Source organism: Malaclemys terrapin, chromosome 1, assembly GCF_027887155.1.
Source record: "Malaclemys terrapin pileata isolate rMalTer1 chromosome 1, rMalTer1.hap1, whole genome shotgun sequence".
Lineage (NCBI taxonomy): Eukaryota > Metazoa > Chordata > Testudines > Emydidae > Malaclemys > Malaclemys terrapin.
Genome location: NC_071505.1, coordinates 78,518,285 through 78,535,976, shown reverse-complemented (window position 1 = coordinate 78,535,976; position 17,692 = coordinate 78,518,285). Strand labels below are relative to the sequence as shown.

The 17,692-nt window shown below is 40.3% G+C and overlaps 1 protein-coding gene across 3 annotated transcripts in view; it reads left to right on the top strand.

The window, feature by feature from the left end:
- Positions 1-17,475, top strand: part of KITLG (KIT ligand) — a 76,597-nt gene extending 59,122 nt beyond the window's left edge. For all 3 annotated transcript variants that reach the window (XM_054027665.1, XM_054027662.1, XM_054027674.1), the window contains exons 6-10: positions 601-684; positions 6,017-6,126; positions 9,473-9,549; positions 11,586-11,665; positions 12,944-17,475. In XM_054027665.1, the coding sequence (XP_053883640.1) occupies positions 601-684; positions 6,017-6,126; positions 9,473-9,549; positions 11,586-11,625 (311 nt within the window). In that variant the 3' untranslated portion in view covers positions 11,626-11,665; positions 12,944-17,475. The remainder of the gene's footprint in view (positions 1-600; positions 685-6,016; positions 6,127-9,472; positions 9,550-11,585; positions 11,666-12,943) is intronic.
- The last annotated feature ends 217 nt before the right edge of the window (positions 17,476-17,692 follow it).

Genomic DNA, 17,692 nt, shown 5'->3' with positions numbered 1-17,692 from the left:
AGGACACTGCTGTTCAAAATCTCTCTCTCCCCGTGTATGTGAGGAGGTGAAATGGAACCTGGGTTCCCCACATCCCGGGTTAATGCTCTAAACCACTGGACTAAATATTATAAGGTCACTACCGCCTCCTCCTCCTCCAGCCAGATTTTGAATGGGACTCAATCCAGTAGTTGGCCTCTGAGCACACCTACTAGATCAGGCTCCTCAGCAGAGAGACGCACTCCTCCAACTATCTTTCCCTGGTTTGTGGTTCACTCTGAGCATCAGGCAGGAGATAAGCACCTGGATGGCTAATCAAGGCAGCAGTGTGCAAGCCCAGAAGCAGAAACTGAGGTACTTAGGGAACTCCTACTGCAAAAACTTAGGTGCCAAGTGAGTTTAGGTGCCTACAAGGTCAGGCAGCAGCAAGGCAAGGGTTTAGTGCATCACAGTGACACCTAAATGTGGGGTTTAAATGCTAAGTACCTTTGTGGATCCAGCCCCTATAGCCATAATCTAATATCATATGTTAACAGACCAGAGTAGCCCTATAACCAAGTGCCTTATGTAGGGGGATCTGTATTTTAAGTTGCATAATACTGACACTCATTTTCTATTTAGATCCAAGAGTCAGTGTAACAAATCCATTGTTGTTACCTCCTGTTGCTGCCAGTTCCCTTAAGAATGACAGCAGTGACAGTAACAGTAAGTACAAATGATATGTATATGAACTGATATATGTATATTTCCATTTAACATTGGTTTTAATGAGCACTTAGAGGAAAATAGTCTTAATTGTGCAGAGCAATTGGATCATTCTAATGTTTGATGGTACATCGTATTTTCCGTAATTACATCAAAATGAAATGACCCGATTCAGACAGACTGCAGGGATGCCGTACAATTACAACTATGTGGTGACTTTCAAAAATGACAGAATGCAAATCTCTGTATGCTGATTTTCTAGTGTCTTTAGGACTCACGAATCATATGACCTCAACCACCATGCCTGCCCCACCATTTAATTCTAATGGACAGAAAATGAAACGGTTCCAAACTACTACTGAAGTTTTCCTGAATTGGCATCATGATACTAACTCTGTTGCCTTATGCTGTCAATTTTGATAATCCTGAACTAGTGATTATTTGGATACAGCACATTCTAATAGGCCATGTTCAGATGGACTAATTTTCCTCTCTTCTCAATCTTTGTACAACTCCCAGGTTAATGGGTACATTTTTAAGGATGAAGTTACACATATTAAACTACAGAACATCTACTTTTAAACTTAGTTAAAATTGCTGCAGCCTTAGAGGGTGGTTCTTAGTTTTTACAGCAACTTAAACAAAATAAATTTTAGACCTAGTAAACCCTGAGCTTAGGGGATTAACATAAAACCAACAAACTCTTAGTATGTTATTTAAATCAAGTGTTTGATTTTCCCACCTCTGGAGAGTGAGGGGTCTGTCAGAGCCTGATGGAGACTGAGGTGTTGCTCTAATATTTGTAGCAGAAGTTAGAGCAGTACCTGCGTGAACACCCAGAGCCCTGATTTCAGTGTCCTGCCTATAGGAGAGAAAGATGTTTCCCATCTCCTGCCCTAATAAATTATCTGTGAAAGGCATTGGGAACATCACTGAATCTGCCAGCTGCTGCGTTGGAATGGAAGGAGAAGTCATCAGGTATTTGCAGGAACTGCAGTGAGACTGAAAATGGGGAAAAGAGTTTACACTGGGGAACAAAAGTAACTCTCCATTAGTAACTTCTGGCTTGATTCCAGGAACAACTACTTTCTTGCCAGCATCCCAGGTTGTAACAGTATTTCCCCAGCTCCTTTTTTGCATCAACAACCGTGCCATGCTGTAGGTCTCTTTCCAGCTCTTTCCATACACATCCCATGTATCTGGGGTGACTATGTGGTATGGTGGGGAAGCTGGTGGGATGAATGGTGCTGCTCCTGCTGAGGAAGGCACAGGGAGAGAGAAGCCTGTAGCAGCCTGCCTTGCTGATGAGCAAGAGAGCAACTCTTGGCCATGAGACAGGAGAAGTTACTAAGAGAAAGGCACTTCCCCCACTCCCTACAGGCCCTTAGGCAAACTGACTCTTGGCTGCCTACATTTCTGCTCCCTGCTTGGCTTGTGGCTCTGCACACCAGCCCCCAGTTTCCAGAAGATTCTCACCCACCATTGCCACTTTCAGATATTAGGCCCTCCCTGCCCTATTGCGGTCTCTTTCAGAGGTGTGGTTCGGGGAGATCTAGGGTATGTCTGCACTTCAAGCTAGGGGTGTAATTCCCAGCTCGAGGAGACATATCTGCACTAGTTCTCATTGAGCTAATGGACTAAAAATTGAAGTGTAGCTGCTGCAGCGCAAGTGATGGAAGGAACTCACTGCCCTGAGTACAGTTCCATCACAGACACTAGGCACACAATCGGATGGCTAGCCCCTCCTGCCACTCATGTCTACGCTCTATTTTTAGCCGCTAGTGAAATCTTTGCTAGCACAGGTATGCATGTCTCCTTAACCTGGCTCCCAAACCCTTAGCTCCCAACTGTAGACTGACCCATTGTGTAGAGCCTTCATTCTCTAGATCTGCAGTTAAGTAGGAGATTGGGACAATCCTACCCCTGATTTCCAGCGGCCAGCCCACCTCTCTTTGGAAGAGAGGAATGTCTCCAGGACAGGAGGTTAGCCCAAAGCCAATCAGCTGATACATGGGTAGGGCTAGAGAGACCACACACATAGTTGAGGCCTAAACAGCTACAGTTTTTTTGCTGCAGCTGCTGGGGGGGAATAGGCCCAAATGCATCCTGTATCTAGGGCTATGGGGTCAGCCCAGAAGCAGGCCAGGGGCATAGCTGGAGGAGCAGCCTGCACCCAAAACAGGAGCCTGGACCAGCACAATGACCATGGGATGGATGCCAGGCAATGCAGCCAAGATCAGGACTCCTCACACCATACCCAAGTACCAGTGATTAGTGCAAGGGGCAGAAAATAGACTATTTGTGACAGACTCTGGAGCTGGAGGTAGTTTGGACGCAGATTAAATCTATCTGCTTTAGTACTGTTTTCAAACCAGCATCTCCAAACCCAAGTTTCAAACAGGAAATGAAGATCAAGGGTAGAAAGAAATGTAAAATAGGCATTTAGCTATCCATCTGGCATACCATTTTTTGCCCACAGATTAAAATTGAGAATCATTTTGTGGGCATAATCAGGTATTTAGATTCATGAATGATATTACTTAAGCCTTTCAATATTTGGGCCCAGAAAACTGGACTAGAAACACTAAAGACAGGGAGAAAAGCAGATCATTAAGCATTCCCACGCAGGGCTGGCTCCAGGCACCAGCCTAGCAAACAGGTGCTTGGGGCAGCTAAGGGGAAGGGGCGGCACGTCGGGATGTTTGGCGGTGGGTCCCTCTCAGAGGGAAGCACCTGCCACCGAATTCCCACCAAAGAAGAAAGCGGCACGGTGGAGCTGCCACCAGAGTGCCGCCGATCTCAATTGCGGCTTTTTATTTTTTTTCCGCCGCTTGGGGTGGCACAAACCCTGGAGCCAGTCCTGTTCCCACACTACAAAATATCTAAAGACTGTTGGAGTCTGAGCCTGTTAGGAATTTTTAAAGGGCGGGTTGCCTAAAACCTGCTGAAACTCAAGTGTTGTCTTGGTGACTCTAACCATATTTTGGGTTTGAAATTTCTATTGTAAGGAAGTAAAATGAGGCAGAACATTTTTTCAAAGTGAAGTTAGACAAGATTCACTATGATGTCAATTCCCCTCTCTCATTCTGTGCTGCCCTCTTCTCCCACTGTGAGCTTTGTCAGCTTCTCACATAAATGCCTCTGCTTTCCTTGATGACATCCCCTATCAATTGAACGCTCTTCCTGAGTACATCTGTAAGGCTACTAACTTCTTAGGTCTTTAAGAGGGAATCTATGCCAATCTGTGCTGTGATTCCAACAGAAAACTGACCCACTGACAAGCTTGAGAAGTCTTATTGGAACAGTGTAAATATAATCTATTTAGAATATAAACATCTGAACATAATTGCATATATTGTACCAATTCCCCATATCTTCTCTCCAGGAAGGGCAGGAATCATGTAGTAGGATTTTGTGTTTTGTTTTTGGAAGTACCTACCCCTCTGCAGACATTACCAGAAATAAATAGGACATGATAAAACCTGCCATGACTAGATTCAGTTTCTCCAAGTCTCTCAAATCCACCACCACCTATAAACTCAAAATTATCTTAAACAAATTTACAAAAGTTACAATTTTTCATGACCTGACATGTATTTAGAAGACTGTGTCCCATATGCCCTGCCTCCCAAGGTACAAACCTAACTGAGTATTCCTTTCAAGTTTGTGTAAATGCTAAATGAAGGCAGCCTCAGCATTCAGTTTTGCCTTATCAGAAATGAGACTTTCCAGTCAGTAGTGTCTAATTTTCAATCAAGCTAGTTTATGGTCCAAAAACTTGTTGAAATATGTACATTAACACATGTGAAAATATAGCAGTTAACTAGGTATCCTTGTATCTAGCTGAATACTTTGAATAACTTTTGCTAAAAGTGTTTTACATAAGTCTACACACTTGCCATTGCACGCTGAGATTGGCATCATAAAGTAGGTGGAGAATTTGCGGTAGGTTATATATGATACCTTAGGTAACATGTTATTAAATAACTTTTCTGCTCTCTGAGATCTGCAACAACATACATACCTTCCTTTATTATTATTATTCTTTTTTCCTGGAGTATACAGAGTAAAGTTTTTAAAATGGGAACACCCATAGCTTTGGGTAGTTTATGTTGTACAACTGGAGTATGTATAACCATAAAGTGTCCAAGAAGGAGATATGGCTAACGAACAAAATAAGGATTTCTTTACCTGGGCAGAAGCAATTCTTCATTCTTCCTGAGTAAAATTCTAAAAATAAGATCTGTGTGTATTCAGCGTGTATTCAGCAATATGAATTATTTTCATGTTTATTCAAGAGGTCTAGTTCTGGTTCCAAAACCCCTTAGGTCTAGTCCTAGATATGGGGTTAAGTTATTGGTTGAGGCATGGCCCTAAATCTCTGAAATGCACATCAGCAAACCCCTCCCAAATCCAGATTCTTACATTAACTCTGTGAATTGTGGGAGGGCTTGATAAAAGAGGTGCATAGGGAGTAGAGACTTACTGGAAGACTTAAGCTAGCAGAAACTGCAAATGCTGTGGAGGGAAAACAGCCAGTGACAGCAGATTAACCAGTTGGTTCTGTGTTCAGTGTTCCCCTCTATTCCACACAACTATGTCTGCTGCATCTAGCTGTCTTTCTTTCTCCATACAATATCTACTCTTTCCGTAATGTAATAATCCGGTATCTGTTCTGCTTGACTAAAATTTCCCTTTAGTGTTTACACACCTGCAGGATTCTAGTAGAGTTCAGACTTGATCAGAATCATGATTAAACACAGGTCCTATATTTTATAAACTGCATATTATAGTTATCTAACCACTGCATTTCTTTTCCAATACTCAACGTAAGGTTTTCATGTACCCTGATAATGCACCATTTGAGCTGCAGCTCCTGATACTAAGTAAAAGGCGAAAGATTGTCCTGTAGCTCAATTTGCAGTTTAGAAGGTGGAACCGTAGGCTACTCCCACAGGACTTGTCATATCCTGCCTTAACTAATTAACCAACGGTCCAAATTCTGGCCTCCGCCTACACATAACTCCTGCTGAGATTAGTGGAAATTGCTTATGTGCATGAAGGATAGGACTTGTGCAATAGCAACAAAAAAATTCCTGTAAGCTTTTGGCATGAATATCACCGCCAACAAAAAAAACAAACAACCCCCTTCTCCCCCCCCCCCCCTCAAAAAAAAACCCACTTTGAAGGTATATCTCGCAGTATTTATCTCAGTTACCTGGGATGCTGAGAGCTGTCATATGTGCATAAATTAGCTATTGTTAACAATGGTACCCTGAAAATAATTTTTTTCCAGAAAATCTGTCATCACTAACCATGCTTTTAATTACAGAAGAAGCACTCGACTTCATTAGCAGCCCCAGCCTGAAAGTGATAAGCATAGCACTGCCGTCATTGTTTTCTCTTCTTATTGGCTTTACTTTGGGAGCCATCTGCTGGAAGGTGAGAAATATCAAACTTACCTGGTTAGGCAGAGACCAGTTACATTTTATCCCTAAGCAAACAAGTATCTTGATTTTAAAAAATAGAGGCATATAATTTGAACCTCATTGAATTATGTAACTTTCAAATGTATATAATCAGTGAATCTGTTTTTAATTCCTAATTCACTCCTGCCCTTTCTCCCAAATTAAAAAAAAAAAAAAATCATGCCTGTTGGTGTGCTAACAAAATAACTCTAGGCCTGAAATGTAGGAACTAGAAATCCCACAACTTCCCAGTTCTCCCAATTTATGTCTTGATGCGGCAGTGCTTTTCCACTTATTGAGGCCTTGTCTGCACTAGAAAGGATTTACTCTTCTTCAACGCTTAGCTGAATAGTCAGCAGTAGCAATTGTTAGCCCTTTTTGGTCGGTTCTTGTGCGGCTGCAAGGGCTTCATGGCCCAAGAGTCCAACATCGGAACAGACTTGATGAACCCATGTAATGGGGGGCTGCCTCTGGGCCGTCTCCACCCCTCATTGGTGGAATTTTATCCCGGATGTTACAAGCCACTCTGAGAACAGCGTTCGTTGGAACATCTTATGGCATTCTTGAGATATGTCTGAAAAGCATAAGAGTCTGAACAATGGTTCCAGTAGTCTGTAGACCACAGCAACCAAAAATATCTGCATTACAAATGAAGTCATTCCACTTTATGCCCAATATACAACATTGGCATTTTGTGTGGAAAGCCTCCAGCTTTGTCCAGTCTGAGTAGCATACTGTCCATGTTTCGCAGCCGTACAACAGTACAGAGGGGATACAGCTTGAATAGATCCTGAATTTGGTGGTCATGCTGAGATTATCTTGATTCCATATTTGTAGTAAACGACCCATGGCAGGCGCTGCAATACCAATCTAATGGAGAACCTCTGTGTGAGAGTTGGAGGAATTGGTGAGTATAGAACCCAAATAGCAGAAGCTGGAGATTGCTTCGACAGTTTCATTATTCAAAGAGATTGGAGTCACAGGTGGAGCTGATCCTAGATTTTGCAGCTTTGTCTTTGACCATGAAACATGGAGGCCAACCTTAGCTAACTCATTTGCTGGAGTACCTCGCGAAACCTGTTGGGGCTCTGTCCTAGATGAACAACGTTATCCGCATAGTCAAGGTCTGAGAGCGAGAGATCACCAAGCTTATTGCCAACTGACCTGACTGAATGTTGCATTATAAAATCCATTGCCTGACACAAAAAAAAAAAGTGCAGGGGTCAAGACGCAGCCCTGTCTGACACCAGATGTACATGGACAGTGGTTCCATTATGCAGCTGTCTAATCAAGTCCAGCAGAGTGGTAGGAACATGTATGCCCTGTAAGGCCTTCCATAGTGTGACTTGGTCAGCTGAATCAAACGCAGCCTTAAGATTAATATGCGCAATGTGTGGGGGCTTCTTGAACTCATGGTGTAGCTCCAACAACAAGCAAAGGGCCAAAATAGTGTCTAATGTGGACCTGTTCCTTGTAAAGCCTGACTGTTGGGGGCAATGCTTCTGCTGTAGCAGGGGCTCCAAATGCACCAGCAGAACATGTGCAAACATCTTCCTTGGCATGGACAAGGTGATCAGTCTGTAGCTCTTACATTCACTCTGCAGTCCCTTGCCCTTACAAAAGGGAGATCACAATACCATCCTTCCAGGCAGTTGGCAAGGTTCCACTTCTCCACACCAGACATAGTTCTGATTGATTGCCGTTGAACACGAGTAATTTTACCAGGTGTCCTATATTCAGCATAGGGCAATACGGTCATTCTACTTATAGCCAATCGTTGGCTCAGCAAATGGGTGGAGTATGGAGGTGAGCAGAGAGCAACCTCAATGTCATCTGGAAGGTCGGCTAAAGAAGAGAATCTATTGCTGACGTTGCTACAAAACCTGTTGGCTAAACTGGCTCGCGGAGAAGTGCGTCGATGTCAAATTTCTTCATCATCGCAGAGGGCTTACCTGCTCGTCGAAGCGTCAATGCCATGCGGGCAACCACTAGGTGGTGGTCTGTGTTCATGGCATATTCCGCACTACAATATACTCTACAGGAGGTGAAGAGACACCTGTCACATGTGGGATGATGTGGTCCAACTACTTCTGAGAGATGCCATAGTGAGAGATCCATGACATCTGGTATATGCACCATCACTTGAACCAGAACCTTTCCATTCTTGGGTCATAAGAGGCACAGAATGTGAGCAAGTGGCAAGAGTTATCATTGGTTGTACCTGAACTATAATGACCAATGACCCATTCAAGCCCAATTCGCAGGGAGCCAATAATTGCATTTAGGTTTCCCAGGATCATGAGATTATTATGTGGAGAGACGGTGCGTACTAGAGATTCCAACTGATCGTAGAAATGATCTTTGAATCAACAGATTCCTCTGTCGGTGCACAGACTACTATGACAGCGAGGTGACCATGCCGATTTTTAAGATGTACAATAAGTAATCGAGATGACCTGATGACAACACCTGTGAAGAGTTGCAACATTCCAGATTGCAATTTTGATGGATTAGTGGAGATCCCTGCTACAATTGAATACACTATCACGGTGTACTGCAGACATGCCTGCCGACATCAGAGGATGCATGTCCCCTGGGGGGCTTTGGCACGAGCCCGTCATATTTGCACCAAAGGAGGATGACACCAGCAAGGCATCTACAGCTGAAAGTAGAGCAGGTGCTATAACTGGTGCCAGGTTATTCAAGTTGGTCAAAAAGCTATACCAGCAAACCCTCCTAGCAGAGGCACAAAATTATTTTACCAGTATAGATTATAAACCGTTCCCAAATGATGTAAAGTTTCCTGGCAAAAATGTTCTTTTGTCAGCATCACTGTGTCAACACTGGGGATTTTTGCCAACATAGCTACATCAGTTAGGGGGTGATTTTTATCACATTCCTAATGACATAGCTGTCCCAGCAAAACATTTAACAATAGATCAGACTTAAGCTTCTATGGGTTCCAATCCTGCACAGCTTTAGAGGAGTAATCTTGCTCACACAAGCAGTCCCAGTTGTTTTTTTAGACAGGTTCTCACACTCTAACAATTAGAAGATATTAACCTGGTATTGTGCTTGGTTAAAAACATAACACTTCATAGCAGAATTTAACAATGTATTTTATATGCAATCACACTTGCATGCATAACTCTGCTTGACTTCAGTGGGATGCATGTGTGCATCTGAAAGCGGGATTTGGTTTATCTTGTACAAGAACATATTGATACTGAAAATAGAAAGGGACACTTAAATGAATAATCATCATTTGTTTTTTAAAGTGTCACTATACAGTAATTATATCTGATGCACTTTCCTCTTAGAAAACACATCGCACACCCAGACCAGAAAGTGATGAAACAACACAGTGTAATAACTGTCAAGAGGATAATGAGATAAGGTATTTTGCTTCACTGAAGTCTTTACATACATCTCATCTTCGAAAAATCAAGTATCATTTTTCCATTTCTTAATGCTTTCTCTTGCTGTCTGAAAGATGCACTTGGAAACATCTTGTCATAAAAATGTATTGGATAGAATTTGTGCCCAGAGTATGTTCCTTAAAGTGTGCTCCTACACTAAATGTAATTATTATTTTTTCTGTATACAAAAAAAAAACTCCATTAGGAGAACATTATTGTTGCAAAGTTAATCACTCAGAAGCCAGAGAGAAGTTCCATACTTGTAACGTCAAGGGAGGACGTTCAGCTACAGAATTCTCAAATGGCAAAATCTGCTTCCTGTGACAGCAACTTCCCTTCAAAGGAGATCTTTTGCAGAGTAAAATGGATTTAATATTCCTTCTGCATCAGATTAAAAATGAAAGCCTTGTAGGCTGAAGGGATACCACCTGGGATCACATCCCTTCATCATATATGATTATCCTTCATCTTCACCTCTAGTTTTCAGTACTGAGACAGAAAAGGTTCATCTCTTCAGACTAACTTCCCCTTCTTCCATCAGTAATTTTCCCTCTGTGTAGTAGAAGTTGGTTGTCTGCATGTCAGCTTTCCCGGTGGAGGAGAGATGCCACTGTCAGTCTTCCCCTATCCTTTGTTACCGTAGGAGGCCCTGGTGCACTCCTCACAACTTCCTGCCCTCCTGCTGCTGGAGTGAAGGAGCCAGATGTTCCAGTGTTTCCTAGTATGGGGAAAGGGAAGGCAGATTGTGGTGGCCTCTCTTCCCCTGGGGAATTTTGGTAGCAGCAACAGCTGTAAGGGGAGGTTGGTAGATACCAGCAGGTGATTTTATTTCTTCCTTCTGTGCTTACTCCACAAGGGAGGTGGAATTTGCTAATGAGGGGGGAAATGATCAGACCTACAAGGTAAAACAGTGCTGAAAGATTGCCATATAGGAAGGGGAGCAGCCGGGTGGTATCAAGCCAATCCCAAAATGTGATTGGATCTATGTGGGGACCAGCAATTGGAAACAGATTTTGCCATTCATTGTGCTGTGAAGCACTGGACTAATATTGCAAAAATTCACATGAACCAACTTCAAATGTAATATTCATGTGCAGGGCTGGCGCTTCCACTAGGCGACCCTAGGAGGTTGCCTAGGGTGGCAGGATTTGTGGGGGTGGCATTTTGCCACCCTCGGCAGAAATTCAACAGCGGGGGGGGGGTCCTTCCACTCTGGGTCTTCAGCGGTGGGTCCTTCACTCGCTCCGGGACCCGCCGCCGAAGTGCCCCGAAGACGTGGAGCGGAAGGACCCCCGCTGCTGAATGCTCAGAGGAGGAGCGCTGCCGCCTAGGGCGGCAAAAACCCTGGCACCACTCCTGTTCATGTGAATATTCAGGTAGGTGTGTTCATCTTGAAATCTTTTCCCTCTTCTCACTGATTGGACAAAAAATTTTTTGAAAAGGAAGAAACAATTCCACATGACTTTGGGTTCACAAACTGTGATTGGTCACCTTAGGCTGAAATTTTCAGAGTACTCAAACAAACAAATTCATAAACATCAGCCTATTCCTGGAAGACTAGTTGACATATTAAGGCTTACATTAATATAGATATCATTCGCTACAAATAACTCATCCCACTTTAGTACAGTGACTAATAAAGCTGTCCCCTTGACACCACAGGTAGAATGAAACCTTGGCTCAGGGGGAAAAAAAAAAAAAAAAAAAGACAGTTCAATGCAAGAGATGACCTCTAAGAAATTAAAATTGATTATTTTCCCCATCAAGTCTTTTTAAACATGTACAATATTTTCTCCTACCACCCATCACAAGAAAGTTTTGAGCGTCTACTGTGATTAAGCAGTAATTATTAGTTTATTACAGATGTTTATTACAATGCTCAAACACTTTGACCGCAAACATTGCAGTGATGCTTGTTAATGTATTTATTTTAATTAGCAAATGCGGCCTTTAATTGCCACCATTCCTTGGATATTTTAGCACAATGGAACTAAATTTATTTTATGTCTTCCAGTATGTTGCAGCAAAAAGAAAAAGAGCTCTTACAAGTGTAGCTGTTGCTTTTTTCCAACACTGTTACTGTTTCATGTACTGGTAAGTCCTTAAACAGTATGACAGATTCCTACCAAACTTCATAACTTTTGTCAGCTGTAATTTACGGTGTCTATTCTGTGAAGCCACATCTATAGCTAACTTTGTATTAGTCAGCTTAGCCTACTTGTAAGACCGTCTTATTGCACATATAATTATCCTGTGTTCTGAACATAGTCATTTGTCTTGCAGCCAGACCTCTCAATATCACAGTGGGAGACAAAGATCCCAAAATGAGGAACAGCTCTAGGGTGACCAGATGTCCCGATGTTATAAAGACAGTCCCAATATTTGGGACTTTATCTTATACAGGCACCTATTACCCCCACCCCCTGTCCCAATTTTTCACACTTGCTGTCTGGTCACTCTAGACAAATCTTGCTTCCTCCTTTGGTGTGACAGCCAATTGAACAGTCAGAGGCCCTTCATTGAGAATTCCCAACTCCCACTGCCCAAGGCCCTCTTCAGCTGCAGTGCTTATCATGGAGAGACAGGCTGTCTCAGAATAGTTTATAATATAAAGATATTATCCTGAATGCAAGAGATGAATGGGGGAGATAACAAAGTATGGAAAACTTTCCACAGGGGAAGAATATTTACAGAATATACTGATGTGATTCCAGATATGAAACTCTATACTGCTATGCTATTGGACTGTTCTGCATCATTGTCAAACTCTATATTTATCCGGGACCTTCATTCATGATGCATTAGTATCATATTGGTATTAACTTGGCCACCTAGTTGTGTGGGAGAAAAAAAGCACATGGATTTTATTTTCAAACAAAAGAAAATGCCAAAATATTTTGCTTTGACTACATGCTTTTCATAACCAATGAATTTACTCTAGTAGACCAGCTCGCTTTTCTGGGTATCATCTTAACTTTGTTGTCGTTTTAAAAACTCTTTTGTTAAGGCTTCTCTGTACTGCAATTGTTCAACAATCCTGCAAATACACATATGAGCAGTCCCATTAAATTCAACAGGACTACGCGTGGGTGGGTGTGTGTGTGTGTGTGTGTGTGTGTATGTATGCAGGAACAGAGTCTAAATGTATTCTGTGCCCAGGATTGGGAAGCTAGAGGAATTGTACGTGAAACTGCAATTGGGCCCCTTTAAAAATGTTTGGCAATGTGCTTTGGGATGAAAGAATGTACATGTAAGTTATTTATTTCATTAGTTATTTCTATAAAGAAAGTATTATTTCTCTGCTAGGCTTCTGCTACTGAGTAATGAGTGTGAGAAACCAGCAAAAATACAATTTCCTTTTTTTCCCCGCAGGCAGCCAACAGTTCCATGTTTGCTTCATAAATGAAGCAACTTTAAGCATATTCATATTCCTTCTGGAGTGACAGACTGAGTCTGCATTGATTGCTCCCCAGGATCCATACTGATTCAAAGAGATGAGAACGAAGAGTGTGTTTGTTACTGTGAAACCAGCACTGAATTGAACAGCATCAAGAAGAGTGTGCTCTGAGCAGAACTGTATTTTATTCAAATACCTACCTTGTGTGGAATTGGGAGTCATTTAACTGTACAGTCCTTACAGCTGATTCTGGCAAAGGAAGTACGTGGCCTGAACAAAAAAAAAAACTTTCAAATGCCTCCAGAAACATGTAATCTTTGAAAGTCATAAGGAAGTTTGTATTCTTAATTTACATCCTGTGTCCTCTTGCTTACCCTGATGCCTACAAATGGAGTTCTCTGAATTAAAAAAAAAAATGCAGAAATGGATACAGAAACATACTCTGCAGTATTGTTGTGTAAAACTTGCAAGACAGGTGGTGCACCGGACCAGTGTGCTAGCCTTTCACTTCTAAGGAACTGGTTTCATATCTAGCAAAGGTCATATGTAAAATGAGATGTGGTCTCTATCTTGTGCCAGGTGGATGTACGTCCACCTCAAAAATCCTCCACAGAACTTGGCTTGGCTGGTGGTCTCCATTTAGAAGAAGCAAAGAATGGATCAAAAAGAAGTAAAGCGGAAGGGACAGTAGCAGGATGGAGCTTTGACAGCATTAGGAGAAACTGTTGTATGTGTGAAGACTCCAATTAAAATCCCAGCCATAGAATGGGGAGGGAAAACAAAGTTTGAATTGCATTCAACATCTGGAATAACAGTACACTCATGAAACCTTTTCTAAATATTGATGATGCATGCCACTGATTCCTTAGCTTATATAAGATGTAGGAAATGTGGAAGATACTGAGAATGAATTTATTAATTACTGCTGACATACAGTAAAAGCTATTTGCATTGTGTTTTAAATGACTAATATGGTTTTATTTTTTAATCCGGCATCCTCCTCTTTTTTTTTTTTTTTTTTTTTTTTAAGATGAATTCTAGTCAAGGTATGAAAGCTTTATTTCCAGTTGTCCTCAGTGTCTACTGCTATTATTAAATACATGAACTACAGAAACAAGACTGATAATAAATTAAGACTTTGTCAGACATGCATTTTTAAGGAGGCACTAAAAATACTATGCTGAAACTTGCAACGTGCGTTTTATGCATCCCATTTGTACAGTCTCTTTCCAGAAAATGGATACTACTTATTTATCTATTTTAATGTTGTCTGCTGCAAAAAGAAGGAATGTCTCACCCCAAATGACAAACTGCCTAACAGCTGACCATTCACCCAGTAACAGTCAATTAAAATATGTCTAAAATATTTTGTTTTAATGACTTCATAAAGCTGACTATATTTTAGAGATACTTTTAGAAGAACTGTCATGGATGCTTTAGTTATTTCCTTAATCTGCTATGAACTATATGTCAAAGGAATTTACTATACATAGGGTCTGTTAATTAGTAAGACATCTGAGTGCCACAATGTACAAAAAGTATTATGATCAATGATGGAGATTACAGATATGTATAGACAACTTGGGTGGAAACTTGGCAAGTCAATGGCAAACTCCTATTGATTTCAATGGGGTCAAAATTTGCCCTGTAGGGTCTAGTTTTCAATGTTCTAGCAGTGATACTCAGCTGGTATAAACTGTCATAGCTCCATTAAAGTCAATGGAGCTATGATAATCTACACTAATTGAGGATCTGTCCCTACAGCAGGTCAAGAGGCTTTTGTGTAAGTCAGAATTGGACCCTAATGTCTTGACTTTCATAAGGTGCTGGAGCACCCACCACTTCAATTGAAATAAATGGGAGAAGCTCAGCACCTCTAAAAATCAGACCCTTAGCAACTTTTAGCACTACAGAAAACCAAGCAGTAGAATTCTCCATCTATAGCAGCTCCGTCTGACACAATAATGTATGTGTCTGTATTTCTTACACTAGTATTTCAAGCCTACTTTAAAAGTTCCACTTTTAGAATCTCAGCATGACCTAATGTTTGTTTGCGAACTTGCACCTAGAGCCCTGCAGTGGGACTAGGATCCTGCTGCCATAATAGTGGGAGTGGGTAAAATGTACTTTGTTGCTGGCAGGATTGGGTGGGCAAAAAAAAAAAAAAAAAAAAACTGGTAATTTGCGGGAAAACACTAAATCTCTCATCAGTTTGTCATAAATAGAATTTCAGCAATGTAAAGCAAGTTTCTTTTTATTTTAAATCAAGGTTTTAATGCTTAAATTTAAATAAGGGATAGAAAGATTTGAGGTCTATTATAACAGGAGTTAAAAGTATTTTTACATGGTTTAAGCAAGATTTGTTTATTCTTTTAGTGGTAAAAATTATCTGGCGTGTGTGTGTGTTAACAGACTGTTTTTTTTTGTTTTTGTTTTTAATAGGATGGGGGGGGATCTCTCTCTCTCACGCAGGATTTGCAGAATCTAAGGTTTTTGCAGGTGAGAGTGGGTATTGCAGAAGCAGGATTAAAAAAAATAACCCCATGCAGGGCTCTACTTGCACCTTACTGGTTGTGTTGAGATTGCTTGAATATATGTTCTGACAAAGAGGAAATGTGCCCATAATAAATGGCAACAACTATCACTGAACACTTGGCAAAAATGTTAGACAAAAAACATTTCCCATTTGCTGCAATCTACAGTATATTCTCAAGAAAAATGAATGCATTTGGAATTTTTAGCCGTTTTCTTAGATTCTGTAATTGAACAAAACCCGATATTATTAAACTACCTTAATTGTTTATAAAGGTGCTATTTTGCCAAACTGAATATTTGAGAAAATTAACAGTAATAAAACACTAAGCATTTGCAGTAATTAATCTTGATGTGTCTCAAATTAGGCTTTCATGTTCAAATTACGGGGTTGTTGTTTTTTTGTTTGTTTAGTGCATATTTTACCCTTGATAACAATGAATAATGCATTTATAAATTGATATAAAATTTGCCCCCAAATGCAATGCTACTAAACAGTAACAATCTCAAAGCGTAGGGGTTTATAACAATGCCACAGACATTCATCTTTGAACAAGTTAAATTTAAGGCTGAATGACATTCATCTATCTCACTGGAACAACTCCCATGTACAATCCTTCTGACAACACAAAATTTACACAATCATAATTGTTCTCATTTGGAATGTAAATAATGTCCATTAGCACAAAGTGTGTGAGCTGGATAATCCATTTGACGGCTTATGGCTTTTCCTTCATTTTTATCCGACTTAACAGGTTTAAACTGAGTATTTGGGCCTTCTTACAGGAGTGTCACAAACATGAATATATTTAAATATTTCTAAATATGGTAGATTGTTTGGCATTTGGAAATCTAATAAGATATGTAAATTTTTATAAAGGGCCTGATTCTTCTACCTGTTGTGTAGAATTTACTCCATAGTGTCTGCCAATTTACAAAAAGCAGTTGATATCACGGGGGAGTAAGTTACTACTCAATGGGAGTAATGGTGGCAGAATGAAGCCCTTAATTACTTTTTCCTATCTTGTAAGTAGTTGTGCATTCCCGAATACAAATCAATTTTCAAATCCTTTATTTTTGGGAAGGATCAGACCATGCATTGTTGTGGTTAGAAAAAATGAGTGTCCATTTGTTAAAATGGAGTGTTTTGTTATATTAAGGTCAATCTAAATTGTTCTCAGATCTCAGTGGATTTTGTAAGGAAGAAACATTTGGAAGTTTCCTTGGGAGTAGCTGAACTTTGCATGCTATTAATAGCAGCTTTGTGAGAATAAAAAGCAGCTAATGGTATACTGCAAAATTCAATGTGCTCTTTTAGAAGTGTGTTTTACTTGAATAAACTAATGGTACTTATTTAGTCATGAAGTCATCTTATAAGAATGCTTTTAAAAACCAATGTGCTGTATCATGGGGCATGTATAAAATCTTAAACTTGCACATTTTCTCGACTCTGATCTTCACAAGCTGTGTATTTTCTGTTGCTATCCCTTTGTAATATGGTGAAACTGCTCAGCACACACAATACAACTGTTTACTGAAAAGTTAACAGTGTACTACTATAGCTGTTTTTAATGAGATTTGCATTTAAGAATTATCCAAAAATTTTCTCCAGATAGAAGTTGATTCAACTATGTATTAAAAATAAATGTACAGTAAGAGTGGCATGTTACTATTATATTAGCAAATGGAAGGGATGTGGAGATTTCAGACACTTTAGAGACAAAGACACAAACATTGGTGGTTGCATCATGTGAGAGAGTTTGTAAATTTTGATGTAAATGACAAAAACTTGTATAGTTACATTCTGACTGAAAGGTTAAGCAACAAAGTTTATAAAATGATGTGTATGTATATATATGTCCTCTTAAAAATAGATGTAGGCCCTGATCCTTTTTTATACTGGTTTGAAAATGGAATTACATTATATACATATACTTTATTGTTCTAAATAAAAATTTTATGCACTGCCATGATATGAGTACATTGTCTTGACTCAGTCATGTTCATGATCTCTCATAAATCTCTGCATATTCTTAAATGGATTTAATGGTATTCCAGACCCTTTTGCATTGTGCAGATGTTTCAGAAATAAAGTTCTATGAAGTCTTAAGATATGTTATACCCATTATCAAGCTTCTAGTGCCAACACACATTTTTATTTGTGATTCAGGACACTACACCCAAACCTCAAA